The sequence below is a fragment of the Salvelinus namaycush genome, chromosome 32 (assembly GCF_016432855.1).
Source record: "Salvelinus namaycush isolate Seneca chromosome 32, SaNama_1.0, whole genome shotgun sequence".
Taxonomy (NCBI): Eukaryota; Metazoa; Chordata; class Actinopteri; order Salmoniformes; family Salmonidae; genus Salvelinus; species Salvelinus namaycush.
The window spans coordinates 19,271,009-19,287,746 of record NC_052338.1 but is presented as its reverse complement, the minus strand read 5'-3'; the positions used below and the strand labels follow the sequence as shown (position 1 = coordinate 19,287,746).

General features: G+C 43.1%; 1 protein-coding gene across 2 annotated transcripts; it reads right to left on the bottom strand.

Annotated features, from left to right (window-relative positions):
* Positions 1-1,251: 1,251 nt before the first annotated feature.
* On the bottom strand, positions 1,252-15,874 carry tent4a (terminal nucleotidyltransferase 4A). 2 transcript variants are annotated; one of them, XM_038971675.1, is made up of 13 exons: positions 14,851-15,874; positions 13,296-13,419; positions 13,138-13,184; positions 12,905-13,025; positions 12,553-12,660; positions 10,198-10,326; positions 8,742-8,955; positions 8,495-8,621; positions 8,211-8,314; positions 7,430-7,593; positions 7,204-7,335; positions 4,769-4,948; positions 1,252-4,480 (listed from the first exon to the last, which is right to left on the bottom strand). In XM_038971675.1, exons 1-13 carry the CDS (start codon positions 15,651-15,653, stop codon positions 4,301-4,303), a joined length of 2,433 nt encoding a protein of 810 aa, XP_038827603.1. In that variant the 5' UTR covers positions 15,654-15,874; the 3' UTR covers positions 1,252-4,300. The 2 variants fall into 2 exon arrangements, with proteins under 2 accessions (XP_038827603.1, XP_038827604.1); XM_038971676.1 differs by having other exon boundaries at positions 4,895-4,948.
* Between the last annotated feature and the right edge of the window lie 864 nt (positions 15,875-16,738).

The following is a 16,738-nucleotide window of genomic DNA, read 5'->3' as shown; positions in this document are numbered from 1 at the left end:
TGATTCACAGCTGTAATGGCTGCCAAAGGTGCCTCCACCAAATATTAACTCAAGTGTGAAAACATATGCAATCAAGACATCAGTTTAATTTATTTGGAACATTTTGATCATTTTTATTCGTCTTTGAAAATGGAGTAGGTTGTGTAGATTGGTAGGAAGAAAAACTGATGTATTCCCTTTTGAGATTTAATTTGAACTAAAGGCAGCAAAATGTGAAGACTGTGCAAGGGGTGTGTAGACTTTCACTAGCGACTATGTTCTTGGGCTGTTGGAGAGTGTCGTCTTCCAGTTTGCGGTATGGGTTCTCCTGAGTCAGAATAACCGTCAAACACAACACTGGATCTCGAAGCCAGTTCCACTGCATTTTTAATAAAAATTAAAATAATCCCCCCATTGTGCCGCTCTAATCAGGGACTGATTTAGACCTGGGAAACCAGGTGCTTGCAATTCATTATCAGGTGGAAAAGAAATGCAGCAGGCTCCGGCCCTCGTAGGGTAAGAGTTGAACACCCCTGCAGTAGAACCTTGATGTCCTCAACATTCACCCTGATCAGCCTGGAGCAGATGTAGGGGAACAGAGTATAGACTGGAGGAAAGAATAGATAGTACAGGAGGGGGGAGACAGAGTGGAGGAGATGGGGATAAGGAGAGAGGGATGGGGAGCAGGATCTCATCCCTCTACTCCCATTTCTGGCTTTGGTCTAGGAAGCAACCAGACTGAGCTGAAATCTGCCACAGATACAGACTAGTAGGACAGTACACAATCCTAACACATCAGATATTCAAAATCCAAGAGTTTAGGGAGAGCTATGTGGAATGAGAATTCGCTGTACTGGATGATCCTGGCTCAATACTCTTGAGGAATAGTTTGGCAGAACATCTACAGTACATCAGACATGTTGCTGACTCGATCCAAGGCTATGGGTGAGAAGCTACTGTGCCACCTAGTGTAGATAAGCAGAAGTGCTTATTTAAACTAAATTAATAATCACATTTTCCTTTGTCTTGTAAAGGGACTCCTGACAAAACAGCTCAAATAAAGCAATAAACCTAAAGCATGTTTCCCACCTGAACTCAATCAAATTGGACTCTTTACATTGAGTTGTACATACAGATTCAGCATTAATCCATCTTGAAATTTCCAACCACTACGTGTTTAGTTTGTGGGCATGTGTTCTGTATGCGTTGTATCCACTGATTAACCAAAGATGTAACCAAATTATGCACATACAAAAACAAGATCACTATAACTGCCCGTTTTAAGAAGTTTATTAAAAAATAAAATAGAAAAAAATACCAGTACATAAAATTTTTCAAAACAAAAGCCAGGCTGTCACTCCGTGACCACTGCTAGTTTGGCAGCCATTTTAGGAGTTCCTGCTCAGATTAGTTGGCCAGGACAGAGGAGCCGCCACCTTTCACAAAATGGTGTCCGTTAAGTTTAAAATCACTCATTGTGATGCAAGTGTTTCGTGTTCTCAATTGTCTAAAGAGGCTTTCTCTCCGATCTGCACTGATCTAAATAGATGAAAACAAAATGGTGGATCTACCAAGGGATTGGCTTTTACCTGCTCCAGTTTCTTTCACATCGAATAAAGGAAAGTAGATGCGGAGAGGAAGCTCGTGTAGACCATTGGGATTCGAGTTAAATCCATATAGACGTCACACCGCATTTCAGTCTTAATAGAATCTGTAAAAATTGTGGACATCTTTGACAGCATTGACAAATCTCCAACCAGAGATAGTGTTTTAGAGCTCTTCTGACAGACGCTGGTTCTATTCACTAAAAGCAGACAAGTCCCAAATGGCACCCTATTTCCTATATAGCACCACTACCCTCCACAAGAAACCAAAGATCTAATCAAAAGTGGTGCACTATATTCTGAATAGGGTGCCATTGGAGACCGACACCTTGTAAAAAAAGGCGATGTATATTAGCCAGGTCGATTGGTGGGTAAAAGTTGCTATACTAACAGACTGACATTGGCTCCTAACACAATCTCAGTGTAGAGGACTGTAGTGCACTAGGGAGGGTATGAAGTCATCCACTACAGAGTGCAAGTCGCTCCCCATGTGCATTTTCATACTAGCCGTAGGTGTTAGGTTAAAACAGTGGCGGAACATCAAGTGGTCGTCTACAATGACACCCTAACCCCTATATAGGGCACTACTTTAGACCAGTACTAAGGTTAAATAGCATGCACTGTATGAGAGAGAATAGGGTGTCATTTGAAACCAGTCTTGCTATTCCCTCGCTCCCATCGCTCAGACGAGAGACAGATACCCGACCACTGGCACACACACAGATCCTTCCATAGACTAACAGATAGGAATACAAAACATCAGGGCTTGCATACAAATGCAAGAGTTGTGGTTCACTTGTAACTGGGCTGAGGCTGACTAGCAACCATCTAGCCTAGCCCACCGATCACACAGGCCTAGTCATTCAAACTCGAGTTTACAATAACATCACTTCAATATAACAAGCAGTGGTTGTCATTGGAAACAGAAATAATGGGGCACACAAAAATAACTCACTTGCATAGTAATAACGCTGTCTGTGTAGCTACCGCTCTGCTCCTCAGTCACACACAGGCGTGTGTGTATATGTATATATATACATATATATATGCGGCTGTATGTCTGTGGAGACGACACACACGCACTGAAGTAAACAGAAAGAAAAGGCATTGCAAACTTGCGGAAGTACCTACACAAGATTCCAGAATGGAATCAAAATTATTCCCTTTCCACAGTTCTGGAAGGACCCAGAACTTTCTCCCTCTCTCTCCCCCCGCTACGAGGAAAGACCCTTTAGAGCACCTAGTCTTTTAGTGTGCATCTGAAATGGTACCCTATCCCCTATGTAGTGCACTATTTTAGACCAGAGCACACTTGCCCAATCAAAAGTAGAGCCCAATGTCGGCGGAAGGGTTCCGTTTGGCACCGCTCTGATCTTCAAGTTCAGGTTTGTCTGTCCCTTTAACTCCACCTCCCATACGCACTAGACCAAGCATATCTTTAAAACAACGGCAAAGACATACATCCAACTGAAACACACTTGGGGCATACAATATGTACTTGGGCCAGTGCCAAACTCCTGCGATAGAAGTTCAGCCCTAGTCTAAGTGAGGACTGAGTAGCGAAAATGGCACAAACTTTGGGTGAACGCAAGTCATCCTATGACTGATACAAGCACACACCAAATAGAGACAACGTTTTGTTTTTAAAAACAACAGCTAGGGTATTGGGCGTGAGAGCTCAGTCTGCTGCGTCTGCTATAGCAAGAGATCCAATTAGTGAGACTGTAGACTTTTTAACCTGTATAACAATAAGATGCATCTCAATAGTCTGGTGTGACTTAGATACTTCTAATTAACCCCTTTGACTCACATTATAAAACAACCAATGGGGGGAGTCGATTATACCTCGACACTCCAACAAGACACGCACGCTCTCGTCACACACTCTCGGAGGCCACCTGGGCAAAGGTTCTGTAAACTCTGCCATAAAAAATAAAAATACAAAAATAAAACAATCTTAAAAAAACACCAAATGCCTTTACATACATAATAAAATTAAATAAACATTTACTTAAAAAATAGAACATGTTATTGCACAAATGAGAAACCGTCGTTCCTTGTGTGAACACTGAAAAAGACGCAGTTTGGCTGCAGGGTTCAAGTACAAAGGTTGTCGCCTTGACAACGTAACCCAGTCAGACCAAACAAAAATAAACACTTTCCCATAAGACACTGGGCTTTCGCAACTCCCACCTGGCAAAGATGTCACTATTCTCAGTCTCACCAAACGTAAGTGAAAAACTGCAAAGCGCTAAAAAAATATTCAAATTGAACAATAAGACACATTAACGGAACAAAATAAAACAAACAAATGTGAATCCCAAACAGAAAGTGAAGGACTGGAGAGCTAGCTGAAAAGTTCTGGGGTCAGAGTGCAGAAAGTTGGGCGGGGTTGCGTTTTGTTCGCTAGCCGCACCGCTCATTCCTGTATCGTTGGCCGTTGGTTCGTTGCGCAGTGAAAAACATGCAGAAATTAAGAGCAATGGAGGGAGGGAGAGAAACGGAGAGTTTTCCCAGAGCTACACTTTTTTCCCTATCCGCAGCCCGAGTTCAGCAGCCCAAAGTGTTGAATGAATCCCAATGCTGGTCTGGTCTCTGCCTGCCTGTCTTTCTTTAAGTTGAACAGCAGGGGGCATTGTCCCATCAAGTTGTCCCCCAATCAGTCAGAATGGAGGAGTGGAAAGAGGGATGAAGGGAGGAGAAGATGTTTTGTCTTTTTATCTGCTCAGGCTGACAGGTAGGCTGTCCCTCTTCCGACGCCGCCAGGTGTTGCGGTACTGCGTGTGAGAGTGTGTGTGGGCGTGTGTGAGAGGGTGGGTGTGTACACGGTTGGCCAGGGCAGGACTGTGGACCACAGCTGGATTGTGGAAGCCTTTCATCTGACACTTGGGACCATTCTGAGAGAGAATGAAGGGATGAAGTGTTAGAATTCAAAGCATTTTGAGTGTTTAAACCTAGTCTACAAAAGGAATGCTATATTCAGATCAATCTGGCAGATATACAATAAAACAATGAAATCAAGAGGGACAGATTGAGAGAACAGAGGAAGTGAAGGGGAGGAGAGAAAGTGAAAGCAAGAGGAGTTGAAAGCAGAAAGAGAGAGGTGAGGAGAGTATTAGAGGAAAGAAAGGAGAAAGAGGTTCTCCATGTATAGTGTGTATGCCGTGATTGCGGACAGCGCCTACCTGGTGTGTGTGGCTGGCAGGGTGGGGGCTGGACAGAGGCTGGGGGTTGGAGGGGGCATGGGGGTTATGGTGGGTAGGGGGGGGCATGTGGAAAAAGGGGGGGAGGTGGTGCCCGTCTATACCCACCTGTCTGCCAGGTAAAGAGTGCATCGTCAGGGCACCGGGCAAAGACATACACGCCTGGAGAGGGGGGCGAATGAAGGGAGATTGGATTTGTGATAACTGAAAATGTCTATCACAAACAGCATTAGATCACCATTTCACAATCCCTGTTAGTGGGAAATGAGTACTAAAACAGAGGGCCTGGATAGACTATTCTATAGAAAATATATACTTTCTCTCTGGCGACAAATCTTAAGATAAAGCGCATTTCAGGATTTTTTACAATACATTTAAACGGTAGACTTGGAGTTATGACATTGGCACGAGCAGCACCACAGATCAGATGAGCACGATGAAACACTTCGCTCTCACTTAGACTGTGCTTACACATGCAGCCCAATTCTGATATTTTTTCACTAATTGGTCTTTTTGACAAATCCGACCAGCTCTGAAAAAGACGGGATGTGATTGGTCTAAACACCAATTAGTGAGGAAAAATATCAGAATTGGGCTGCTTGTGTAAACGGTCATGGTACAGTTGAATTCGGAAGTTCATACACCTTAGCCAAATACATTTAAACTCAGGTTTCACAATCTCTGACATTTAATCATAGGATCACCACATTATTTTAAAAACGTGAAATGTCAGAATAATAGAGAGGAGGATTTATTTCAGCTTTTATTTTATCACATTCCCAGTGGGTCAGAAGTTTACATACGGTCAATTAGTATTTGGTAGCATTGCCTTTAAATTGTTTAACTTCGGTCAAACGTTTCGGGTAGCCTTCCACAAGCTTCCCACAATAAGTTAAGTGAATTTTGGCCCAATCCTCCTGACAGATCTGGTGTAACAGTCAGGTTTGTAGGCCTCCTTGCTTGCACAGGCTTTTTCCAGTTCTGCCCACATTTTCTATAGGATTGAGGTCAGGGCTTTGTGATGGCCACTAATACCTTGACTTAGTTGTCCTTAAGCCATTTTGCCACAACTTTGGAAGTATGTTTGGGGTCATTGTCCATTTGGAAGACCCATTTGCGACCAAGCTTTAACTTCTTGACTGATGTCTTGAGATGTTGCGTCAATATATCCACAATTTTCCTGCCTCATGATGCCATCTATTTTGTGAAGTGCACCAGTCCCTCCTGCAGCAAAGCACCCCCACAACATGATGCTGCCACCCCCGTGCTTCACGGTTGGGATGGTGTTCTTCGGCTTGCAAGCCTCCCCCTTTTTCCTCCAAACATAACGATGGTCATTATGGCCAGATGACATTTCTCCAAAAAGTACAATCTTTGTCCCCATGTGCAGTTGCAAACCGTAGTCTGGCATTTTTATGGCGGTTTTGGAGCAGTGGCTTCTTCCTTGCCAAGCGGCCTTTCAGGTTATGTCAATATAGGACTAGTTTTACCGTGGATATAGATACTTTTGTACCCGTTTCCTCCAGCATCTTCACAAGTTCCTTTGCTGTTGTTTTGGGATTGATTTGCACTTTTCGCACCAAAGTACGTTCATCTCTAGGAGACAGAACACGTCTTCTTCCTGAGAGGTATGATGGCTGCGTGGTCCCATGGTGTTTATACTTGCGTACTATTGTTTGTACAGATGAACGTGGTACCTTCAGGCATTTGGAAATTGCTCCCAAGGATGAACCAGACTTGTGGAGGTCTACAATTTTTTTCCTGAGGTCTTGGCTGATTTCTTTTGATTTTCCCATGATGTCAAGCAAAGAGGCACTGAGTTTGAAGGTAGGCCTTGAAATACATCAACAGGTACACCTCCAATTGATTAAAGTGATGTCAATTAGGCTATCAGAAGCTTCTAAAGCCATGACATCATTTTCTGGAATTTTCCAAGCTGTTTAAAGGCACAGTCAACTTAGTGTATGTACGCTTCTGAACCACTGGAATTGTGATAGTGAATATGTGAAATAACCTGTCTGTAAACAATTGTTGGAAAAATTACTTGTGTCATGCACAAAGTAGATGTCCTAACCGACTTGCCAAAACTATAGTTTGTTAACAAGAAATGTATGGAGTGGTTGAAAAACGAGTTTTAATGACTCCAACCTAAGTGTATGTAGACTTCTGACTTCAACTGTATCTGTGGATATGCACGGATGCGCTTCACCCTGGTACGTGGCAACTACGGGATCAAAACAGCAGAGACGTTTTGCCTTGCACTTCAACGCTCTTAGTTGTGGAAATGGGCCCGATATTGTGTTGACTTTGTGCATTGCGGAGTCTTCCTTTAAACTTCCACTCCCAGAAAATCTTGACAGGTTAAACTCTCCCATCTCTGAAAACACATAAAGGTCAGTAGATGCTAGGTTCTGTACCTGTGAGCCAGGGGACATGATGAGGTGGTGCTGGTTGATGCCAGCCTTGCCCAGTGCCAGGCCCAGGGGTAGAGTCATACCCAAAGCCTGAAAGGGGTAGACGGGCAGCGCCTGGGGTGTCGAATCAGAGTCCTAGGACAAACAGCAGAGTGGAGGGGTTAAAACATGTCCAGCTGTCAATCAATACCATCATAAAGACTGCAGTGTGTATGTGTTCTGTCCTTACGTTGTCTGACCCAGACAGTGAGGAGACAGAGGAGGCTGAGGAGTGTTGGTGAGGACTGGACAGGGACATGGGAGAGTCTGCACTGTGAGGGGACACAGAATCCCTTTGCTCCTCCACACCTACACCCAACACACACCCTGCTGGCTCCTGATCCAGGAGGGAACCTACAGAGAAACACAGGTTATTATAAACAGCAACACACACCGTACTGTGTCCTGATCCAGGAGGGAACCTACAGAGAAACACAGGTTATTATAAACAGCAACACACACCGTACTGTGTCCTGATCCAGGAGGGAACCTACAGAGAAACACAGGTTATTATAAACAGCAACACACACCCTGCTGGGTCCTGATCCAGGAGGGAACCTACAGAGAAACACAGGTTATTATAAACAGCAACACACACCGTAATGGGTCCTGATCCAGGAGGGATCCTACAGAGAAACACAGGTTATTATAAACAGCAACACACACCGTACTGGGTCCTGATCCAGGAGGGAACCTACAGAGAAACAGGTTATTATAAACAGCAACACACACCGTACTGGGTCCTGATCCAGGAGGGAACCTACAGAGAAACAGGTTATTATAAACAGCAACACACACCGTACTGGGTCCTGATCCATGAGGGAACCTACAGAGAAACAGGTTATTATACACACTTCCCAAACTGCCATGTAAGACAAAGACTACCCTTCACACACAGGCCAATATACATACAGAACCTGCCATACAAGACTGTCAACATGGTACGCAGAGGTTACACACACTGCTCTTACCCTGGCTCTCCATGCGGGCGAGGTGCCTGCCCCCCCACTTCGTCATGATCCACTCCCTGTAGTCAATCACTTCCTGTGTCACCTTGATTATCCTACCCAAAGCGCTGCAGGGATAGTGAGAAACATGAGGGGAACGGTTTAAACGTTGCACAGCAGTGGATCAGTTACACTTCCCAACACAACCACCGTATTAATTTGACAATCTTTACTTTGATAACAGTTAATTTACAAATATTTCTAGGCCGGATGGATCCAGAAGACATTCTGAAAGAGGAGGAACGAACCTGTCAATGTCCTTGTTTGGGTAGGAGCGTGCTAGCGGTGACATGGCGTGACAGAGGACGATGTAAGCGTAGTCAAAAACCTGCTGGACTTGCATGGCTCCGTACGAACTCCTGCCAACGTCGTTACCTGGAACACACACACGGCAAAAAAATAACTGAATCGGCCCATACAAACTACAGCCAACACCACTACTAATGGAAAACCACAAAACACTCAGTCCAGGGCACACACACACACCCACCCCACCTGGCATCAGTGGGTCCTCTATACAGAGCATGGAGGGCCTGTAGCCATTGTTCATAACCTTCATCATATCCTCCTTGGCCATGTAGGCCCCTCCGTTCTTGACGCGGATGCCTGTCTTCAGGTAGTTAAAATGGCGCCCATAAAGCTCAAAGAACTCAATCAGCAGAATGCCAAGGTTGATGTTGGGGTTGCTGGCATCAATCCTTGGGTGGAGCTGGATGGAGAGAGACAGAGGGAGGGTGAATCGGCATAGGTGTTAGAACACTAAGCGCTGTAATTGTACACTGTCATACTTGTTTAGGCGATATATTTTGTCTATCACGGTATATCAATAAAAAAATTACAGTATGGTGATATTTTATGTTTTTGAATAATAAAAGTTCTAAATTTGCTTTACGAGTAGTGCGTGACCCTAGGGTGGCAACACACAAGTGATTTCAAATTATTCTTTCTCCATTCTGATTGCTTTACACTGTTCAATTCAACTTCAACCCCCCCCCCAAAAAATACTGCATTTTCATCCATTTCTGCATTCATTTTTGAATTTCCACACTGCCACGTAGGGCTGCACGATATGGGCAAACAATTAGGCCTTATTTTAAACCAAATATCACAATTGCGATTTGACTTGCGATAGAGCAAAACACTTGGGTGAACTGTTGGAATTATCGAAATAGAATGATTATTCTAATTCTATAGTTCGAATATAATAGTGGGCACTTTAGATATGTGTTTTTTGACATGACAACAAATGAAAATGCCAGGGAGGAGTTATTGTGACAGGATAGGAACCAAAGTGTTGATAACCATTTCCTAGGGCACCCTATAATCTTTGGCTACATTGAATGTTTCCTCTTAACTACTTCATATAGCCAACCTATTCATGCTTTGCGTATTCCTCTTTTGATTTAGAAGATACTGTTGCACAAACAGGCTGATTTAGGTCTACACCATCACTGGTATTATCAGGCTGTATAGCTAATTATGTTTACTCTGACTTAGAACATTTATTAGCTAGCTAGCGATTAGTATCTAACAAGATTTAGGGATAACTTGCTAAGAAACGACTAACTGTTCGCATACGTAAGAAACAAACTACTAGTGCAATTATAGAATGCCAGTGGACTTATATTAAGAAAAGTGAAAACAGCATCGTTGTCATCAACATTTTTGCATGTGCTGCATTGACCATGCAGCCTGAACGCAAGTGTCTCGTGGTTGAGGAACAACAAACGCGCTCCTTGATTGGCGGGGGCAGGTCTAGGACTATATTGAAAGCGTCATGAGAGAGTGAGCGGTGAGTCAAGTAGCGAAGTATCACATTTAAAAAACCAAACATTCAAAAACTGTTATAGAAAGTAAAGTAAAAACCCAAACTGGTCCGAGCAGCAATACCAGTATATAGTAAAATACGGTATACCGCCCAGCCCTATGTCATACTAGTGTTTGTGTGTACCTGGAGGAAGCTGATGACCATCAGGATGAGGCTGTAAGAGCTGATTCCTCCGGTGAACACCTCATTGAGATCTCTCTGGAGCAGAAACTGCTTCAGCACAAAGATCATGTAAGGCAGCACGGGATACCTCTGCAGGGGGAGGGAACGAGGAAGATATCAAATCCCTGCTTAATTTACAGTCATTGAAGAACAGAGCACAGATTAAAAATGAGGAGAATTTTCAATTAGACGAGGGAAAAGTCTCCATTTAATTAAAATATGTAACTTAGTATGGGGATCACAACTTAAATAAAATGAGTCTCTTCTCATTTTCACAGGTTGTCATGTTATAACATATGCTGATTTTGGGGCTACAGTTGTAAAAGGTCAGAGGGACAATGACTCATTCCAAAGTTATGCTTCTGGTGCCAGAAGCATGTTCGGCTATGTAATTGAATACAGAACATGTCAGAGAGACATTCCTTTACTGACTGTATATTATACGCCCATCACCAGATCTCCCCCTAACCCTTACTGTGCATATAGGCTGTGACTTAGAATTACATTTAAATTAAACAAAAAATGCCTTATTAGGCTCACTGACGTGAAAGTTTTCTCCTTTTATAGGTAGGCCTTAACCTCAACAAGACGAAGCTGCTCTTCCTCCCGGGGAAGGCCTGCTGGCTCAGACTCCATTATCACCCTCTCAGAGTGCAAATAACCTTGGCGTTACCCTGGACAACACCCTGTCCTACTCTGCAAAAATCAAAGCAGTGACTCGCTTATGCAGGTTCATGCTCTACAACATCACACAGGAAGAGGTGCAGGTCCTAATCGAGGTCCACTCCTGTCTGGACTACTGCAACTCACTGTTGCCTGGGGTCCCCGCTTCTGCCATCAAACCCCTGCAACTTATCCAGAATGCTGCAGCCTGCCTGCTTTTCAACCTGCCTAAATTCTCTCATGTCACCCTGCTCCTCCACACTCTGGCTTCTAGTCGAAGCTCGCATCCACTACAAGACCATGGTGCTTACCTACGGAACAGCAAGAGGAGAGCTGCCCATCCATACCTTCAGGATATGCTCAAACCCTACATCCCAACCCAAGCACTCTGTTCTGCCACCTCAGGTCTCTTGTGGAAAAATGTACTTTCTATGACTGATGTGGTTTTCCCACCTAGCTACAGTAACCTAAGATGAACGCACTAACTAAGTCCACCTGCTAAAATGACTCAAATGTAAATGTTTAGGCAAAGTAACCCTATCAAAATGGAAAGCTCCTTGAAAGAGGTAATATGCCAGGGCTATTGGCCCAAATTCAATTATGACCTATTGTGTAGATAATAGAACGAAAATTAACACTTAAGAGATCCGATTTTTTTGTTCATAAATACTTTGCTACAATGATACTCCTCATTCCTTTCTGTTAGCACGTGCACATAGTAAGTACACCATCATGCTTTCGGGATGAGTCTTTTCAGATTCACCAATTATTCTTTAGTTGTGGATAGTACATCAAAATCACTCTTGCTCTTGGTCCTCTTTGTAAGTTACTGTGATTTTGCACCTGTGTATTTTATTAGTTTATTTATGAAAATATGTAGTAAACTCCATGACAGTAGCTAGGGGCTATAGCAGCACACAAGTAGACTACAATTGTATGCTGGGCCAGGCATGTCCTGACCTCGTGAAGTGAGCACTACTGGTGTGAAATTGGAGCGGGCAAGAAGGCTGACGCTCCAGCCTTTGGGAAACTCGCTCCGTGCTCCAATCAAATTGGGCACGCTCCGTTCCTCGCTCTGCTCACATACTCTGCACCACTCTGACCCACTGTGCAATACTCATTAGTATTATGGAAAGTAGTGCTGAGCGATGAACCGCCATGTCGTTTTGTTATCGGTTATTAAACTAGTTTAACCTGAAGGGAGTTGTAGTTTTCATAAAGCAAATATTCAGCACAGAAACGTGATAACTAACTACAATGACCATATCGTCACAGCCCCACTGTGCAGGTGCACATTCTGTACTTGCCTGATATGAAACATCTGAAATCCAAAATACTGGAGTATAGAACAAAATGTTCAACAAATATGTTATGGACTGTAGTTGTGAAGTGTTTAAGTAGTGCTTTGTTGCTACAGTGATAGAAAATGCATTTCACAGGGACAGTAGTTCAGTAAGTATTTATTAGCCTCAAATTTAACCAAAACAATTACAATATGGGAGCGTCAGTAGGCAGGAAGTCCATATATTTTCCTTTCATAGGCCAGTTTTTATACCCTGCAACTGGGAACATGTTTTAAATTGTTGCTCTGATCATTATAGCCATTCAGGTCTCCCATAAAAATAAAGGAACTATAAATGCTAGTGTCCTCACCCGAGTGTAGTCCTTGATAAAGAAAGCAGCTTTGACTCCAGTCTCCACGTTGAAGCTGATGTCCACTTTGACTTCAGTCTCCTGGTCAGTCAGCTTGATGATTGGCACCTGGGAGAGAGAATAGAGAAACATTGTGACTTAATTTCTGAAAAATAAAGTTTATTTAACGTCCATTTCGCTTTCGTTCGCTATCTCAATTCTAAAGCAGTCACTAATTAGGTCCAATCATTAGCTAGTGCAGACTTGTCCGACATTATTAAAGCAAACCATCTGCTTGTTTATCAGTTCGGACAACATTGGAGTTACTCCAACAGATTGTATGTATGTATTTTTATTAAGAGCACCAACTCACTGTAGCTTTGTCCAGCACTTTGATGGAGAAAGGTTCCGCCACGTTGTGTTTCCGGAGGGCCTGTTCCAACTGCTGCAACGGTGGGCATTCCCACTTCCCAAACACCACCAGGTCTATGTCACTATGGCAACAGAGAGAGCGAGATGGTATTAAGTAAACTGGTGGCCAAGCACTTGTGGCAAATTCTGAGAGCAAGACTGAGCCAAAACGTCACAACAAAACTGCCCTCTTACCTTGTAGGTAGGTAGAGTCCAGTGCTGAAGCTGCCAAATATCTGCACCTGAGAGAGCAGGGGAATGAAAGAGTTCAGAAAAAAACCTATACTGTACAAATATTTTTAGGGGAAAAAAGTCTGATGTGCCAGTTCAACGCCCAGCTCTGGTGTGCTCACGTCGGCAGTAGGCCACAGCTCCTTGATGACAGTCTCGATCCTGTCGACCACCTCCTTCCTCATAGCAGCCTCCTCCGGTCGGGGAGACATGAAGTTGTAGAAGTCCACCACCTCCTCATGGAGACTGGGGGGGGGGGGGGGGGGGGGGGGGACAGGGAGAACACACACGCAGTTGCTCACCCAAAACTAAATCAGTCAAATAATTGGACGATTTACATTTTCTGTTTCATGATTTCATTCATTTAAATGGCATCAGTTCACCTACATGTTAGGTCTTTTCAAAGAAAGCAAGACCAGCATGGAAGCTGAGAGAGATATTGATACAGGCTTTCAAGTAAGCTCAGCATCCCTCACAACATTCAACATCATTACATGGTCCTGTAAGAGCATTGGATTAGCAACTCCAAGGTTGAGGTTTCAATTCCCATACTGATCACAGACCTATACAAAAATTGTATGCACTGATGTTAACATTTTTCACACCAAAATGATTGAGTGCAGCCATACACTGAAATTTAGCACAATCAGATATTGCAATATGTACATTAGCCTACATTTTCATCCACGACACAATGATGGCCCATTGAAATTGGGAAATGTTCTACTTAAACACGAAAGCCTTCAGGTCTGGGCACTGCATGCTCTTCCAATGCCACAAGGGTGCAACTAGAGGCCAATCATTGTATTATACGGTTAAATTCAAACGAAACCTATGGATCTTACAACTGTCCATGGAGACCAGAGAGAATCTTAAACAAAGTCACCTGGCAGTTTTTTTATGCTGACAATGTTTACATGTGTAACGTAAGTCTAATCAACAATATTAGGTTATGTAATAAACTAGCAAGTTCAGCTATAGTTTATTAATAACTGAATAATGAGTCAGACGTTAATAATCCCTTGAGTGACTGTATAAAGAAGAACAACGTTAACTAACCATGACCGCTTTCATAATTTTGCGTTAAAAACTCGGGACCTCAGTTAAAATTAACTTAAATTATTTGCGTATAGCTTCCTATTGCTTGATTCTGATACTACCCAAGTAGGAAACTCGGGTATCATCTTTCTACTGAGTAAACATGCCGGAAAATGTCCGATTTCCGACATGACATGAATGCGGCATTAACCCTACATTCCAGAAGTTACCCAACCCTTTAGATCTGTCAAATAGCTTGCTAACTGTTAGCTAACCTTACCAAACCGTTATCTAGTTAGCTAGTTATAGCTGCTTAACAAGTAAAATCTGGCTAGTCAGTGCAGAGCGCAGTCAAATTAGCGATCTAGTTAGCTAAGTGGCTAGCTATTTAAGCTAACGTTAACATTCCCATCACTAATCACCCGTGCAGCAAATCAATTTGAAAAAGATAAACGTCAACATGCAAACACCAAAACGACACGGATTGACTTTAGGCATGACATTTTTTATTATAATAAATACGTGTCTAGCTAGTAGGAAACCATGATAGGTAACGGTATCGCGGTTAGCGTTAGCAAGCTACCGTTAGCGTCAAACAATTCCAGAGGGGCAATGGCCCTATCAAAAATAACATCTCACCCATCAACACCGGGGCTGTATTTCCTCGTCTTCCAAGGCGTCCCAGTCCCCGAACTAACATAGTTGCCATAGTTAGAAAGAAGGTAATTCATCCCATAGGTGCTCGCCTTGTTGTCACTTTTCCTTCGGCCTGGATGGTGAGTGTGGTTATTTAGGGGTGCAGGCGGGTGAGTCGGGTGACGCTTCACACAATTCTGTTGGAAATTGTACTGAGGTTGATGCTGATGGTGCCTTTGATGGTGGTATTGGTTGACATTATTATGCATGCTTTCACTGAAGTTAAATAACAGATTGACACTGCCAGCGTTTTTATTCATATTTCCAGTTACATTGCCACCACTAATCCTTCCCAAAGAGCGGTTTGAAGATGTACTGTCCGTTATAGATTCCACCGAAGACAAGGACGAGATAGATCCCGTCTTTTGGGGCATTTTACTGTCTCCCAAATCTGTCGTTACCCCGTAAGCGTTGGACGGGGTCAATGAGTTCTGTACGGTGCCGTTCGGTAACGTTACCCCGAAGGAGGAGAACGCAGTGCCGTGGTTAGAAGTAGTGCCTTTTGAAATACCGTGATGGCTGCTGCTGCTCAGACCAGCGGTGGTGTTGGTGCACATGCTATTGCCCTTTGCCGCAACATGTTTATAAACGTCCAATGCTGGAGAATTCAAATGCAGGTTGTGGTTCTGATTATGAAGATGCTGGCCGGAGTTTGCTCGTACCTGAGAAGTCTCCCAGACTTGCATCCACAATGCGTTTGCAGGTCCTTTCTGCTCGGGCTGAATCCAAGCCACCCTCGGATCCATTCAACTTCTTTTTTCTGAACCCACTTCAAGCAAGTCAATGAGACCGTTAAAATGTACGACTGCTCCGACAAAATAAATGAGCTAGTAAACCGGGTTACAAAGACATAGAGAAGTGCTAACGCCAAACCGAACGAGGACCATTGAGAAGAGTAGTCCAGGTTCTTTTCAAACCGCTAACTGAAAACGGTTAGCAGAAGTCTACGGTGAATCAATATGGCGTATTCTCTTCAAACCAAAGCGCCGTGCGCATTTCTGTAGGATTTTAAACTATCGCTTGAACACACCCCCATTCACCGCCCATTCCTCCCTCGCTCTCAGCTGCCACAATATTTAACTAATTACAAACCAACCAATGCTGTTCAAAGTAAATATTTGAATAATATTTGATCATGTTTATATAGCAACATATGTATTATGAATAAAACAATAACATAATATATTATCATAACAGGAGACAGATAAGCTAAAGTTATTTTGAAGAAAATAATCAGAAATAGTAATCAACATGATATTATAAATATTTTAATAGCCCTGGCAATGTGTTGGAGATCGAGAATTGAACCCACAATCCTGGCGTTACAAGCGTCACACCTTACCAACTGAGCTACACGGGACCAGCACACAGACTTGGTACTGGTACCCCAGTTATATAGCGAAGTTGTCGTAACTCGTTGTGTATTTATTATTACTTTTATTTTTATGTGGCATTACTTTTTTAATATTTCTGTTTTCTTTCTCTTTGAATTGTTGTAAAGAGAAATAAAAGTACGTTTTTAAAAGTAAGTAAGTATTTCACTGTTTGTCTACACCTGTTGTTTACGAAGCATTTGACAAATAAAACGTAATTTGATTTAAATAAGTGATTTTGACATAAAGAATATCATCGGCTGGCCAAGGCAGGTCCTCCTTGAACCTCAGGTTGTTGTTCTTTAGAATAGCCATTTTTCTTTGCACTTTTCCATGTCAGATCCCCCGCTGTCCTGGGGATGAATCTCATGATCACTGGTCGCGGTGGCTGGCTGTTCTCCCCATCTCTCAGCCTACCCAGGCGGTGCACTACATCCAGAGAACCTGCAACAACATTT

What these genes read in the sequence shown, in the direction of transcription:
- tent4a (XM_038971675.1), bottom strand. Translation starts at nt 15,653, where the DNA reads ATGGATCCGAGGGTGGCTTGGATTCAGCCCGAGCAGAAAGGACCTGCA. An exon ending in GGACTCTACCTACCTACAAG is followed by an intron (nt 13,026 to 13,137) that starts GTAAGAGGGCAG and finishes CTGTTGCCATAG; the next exon opens with TGACATAGACCTGGTGGTGT. An exon ending in TGGTCATCAGCTTCCTCCAG is followed by an intron (nt 8,956 to 10,197) that starts GTACACACAAAC and finishes CTCTCCATCCAG; the next exon opens with CTCCACCCAAGGATTGATGC.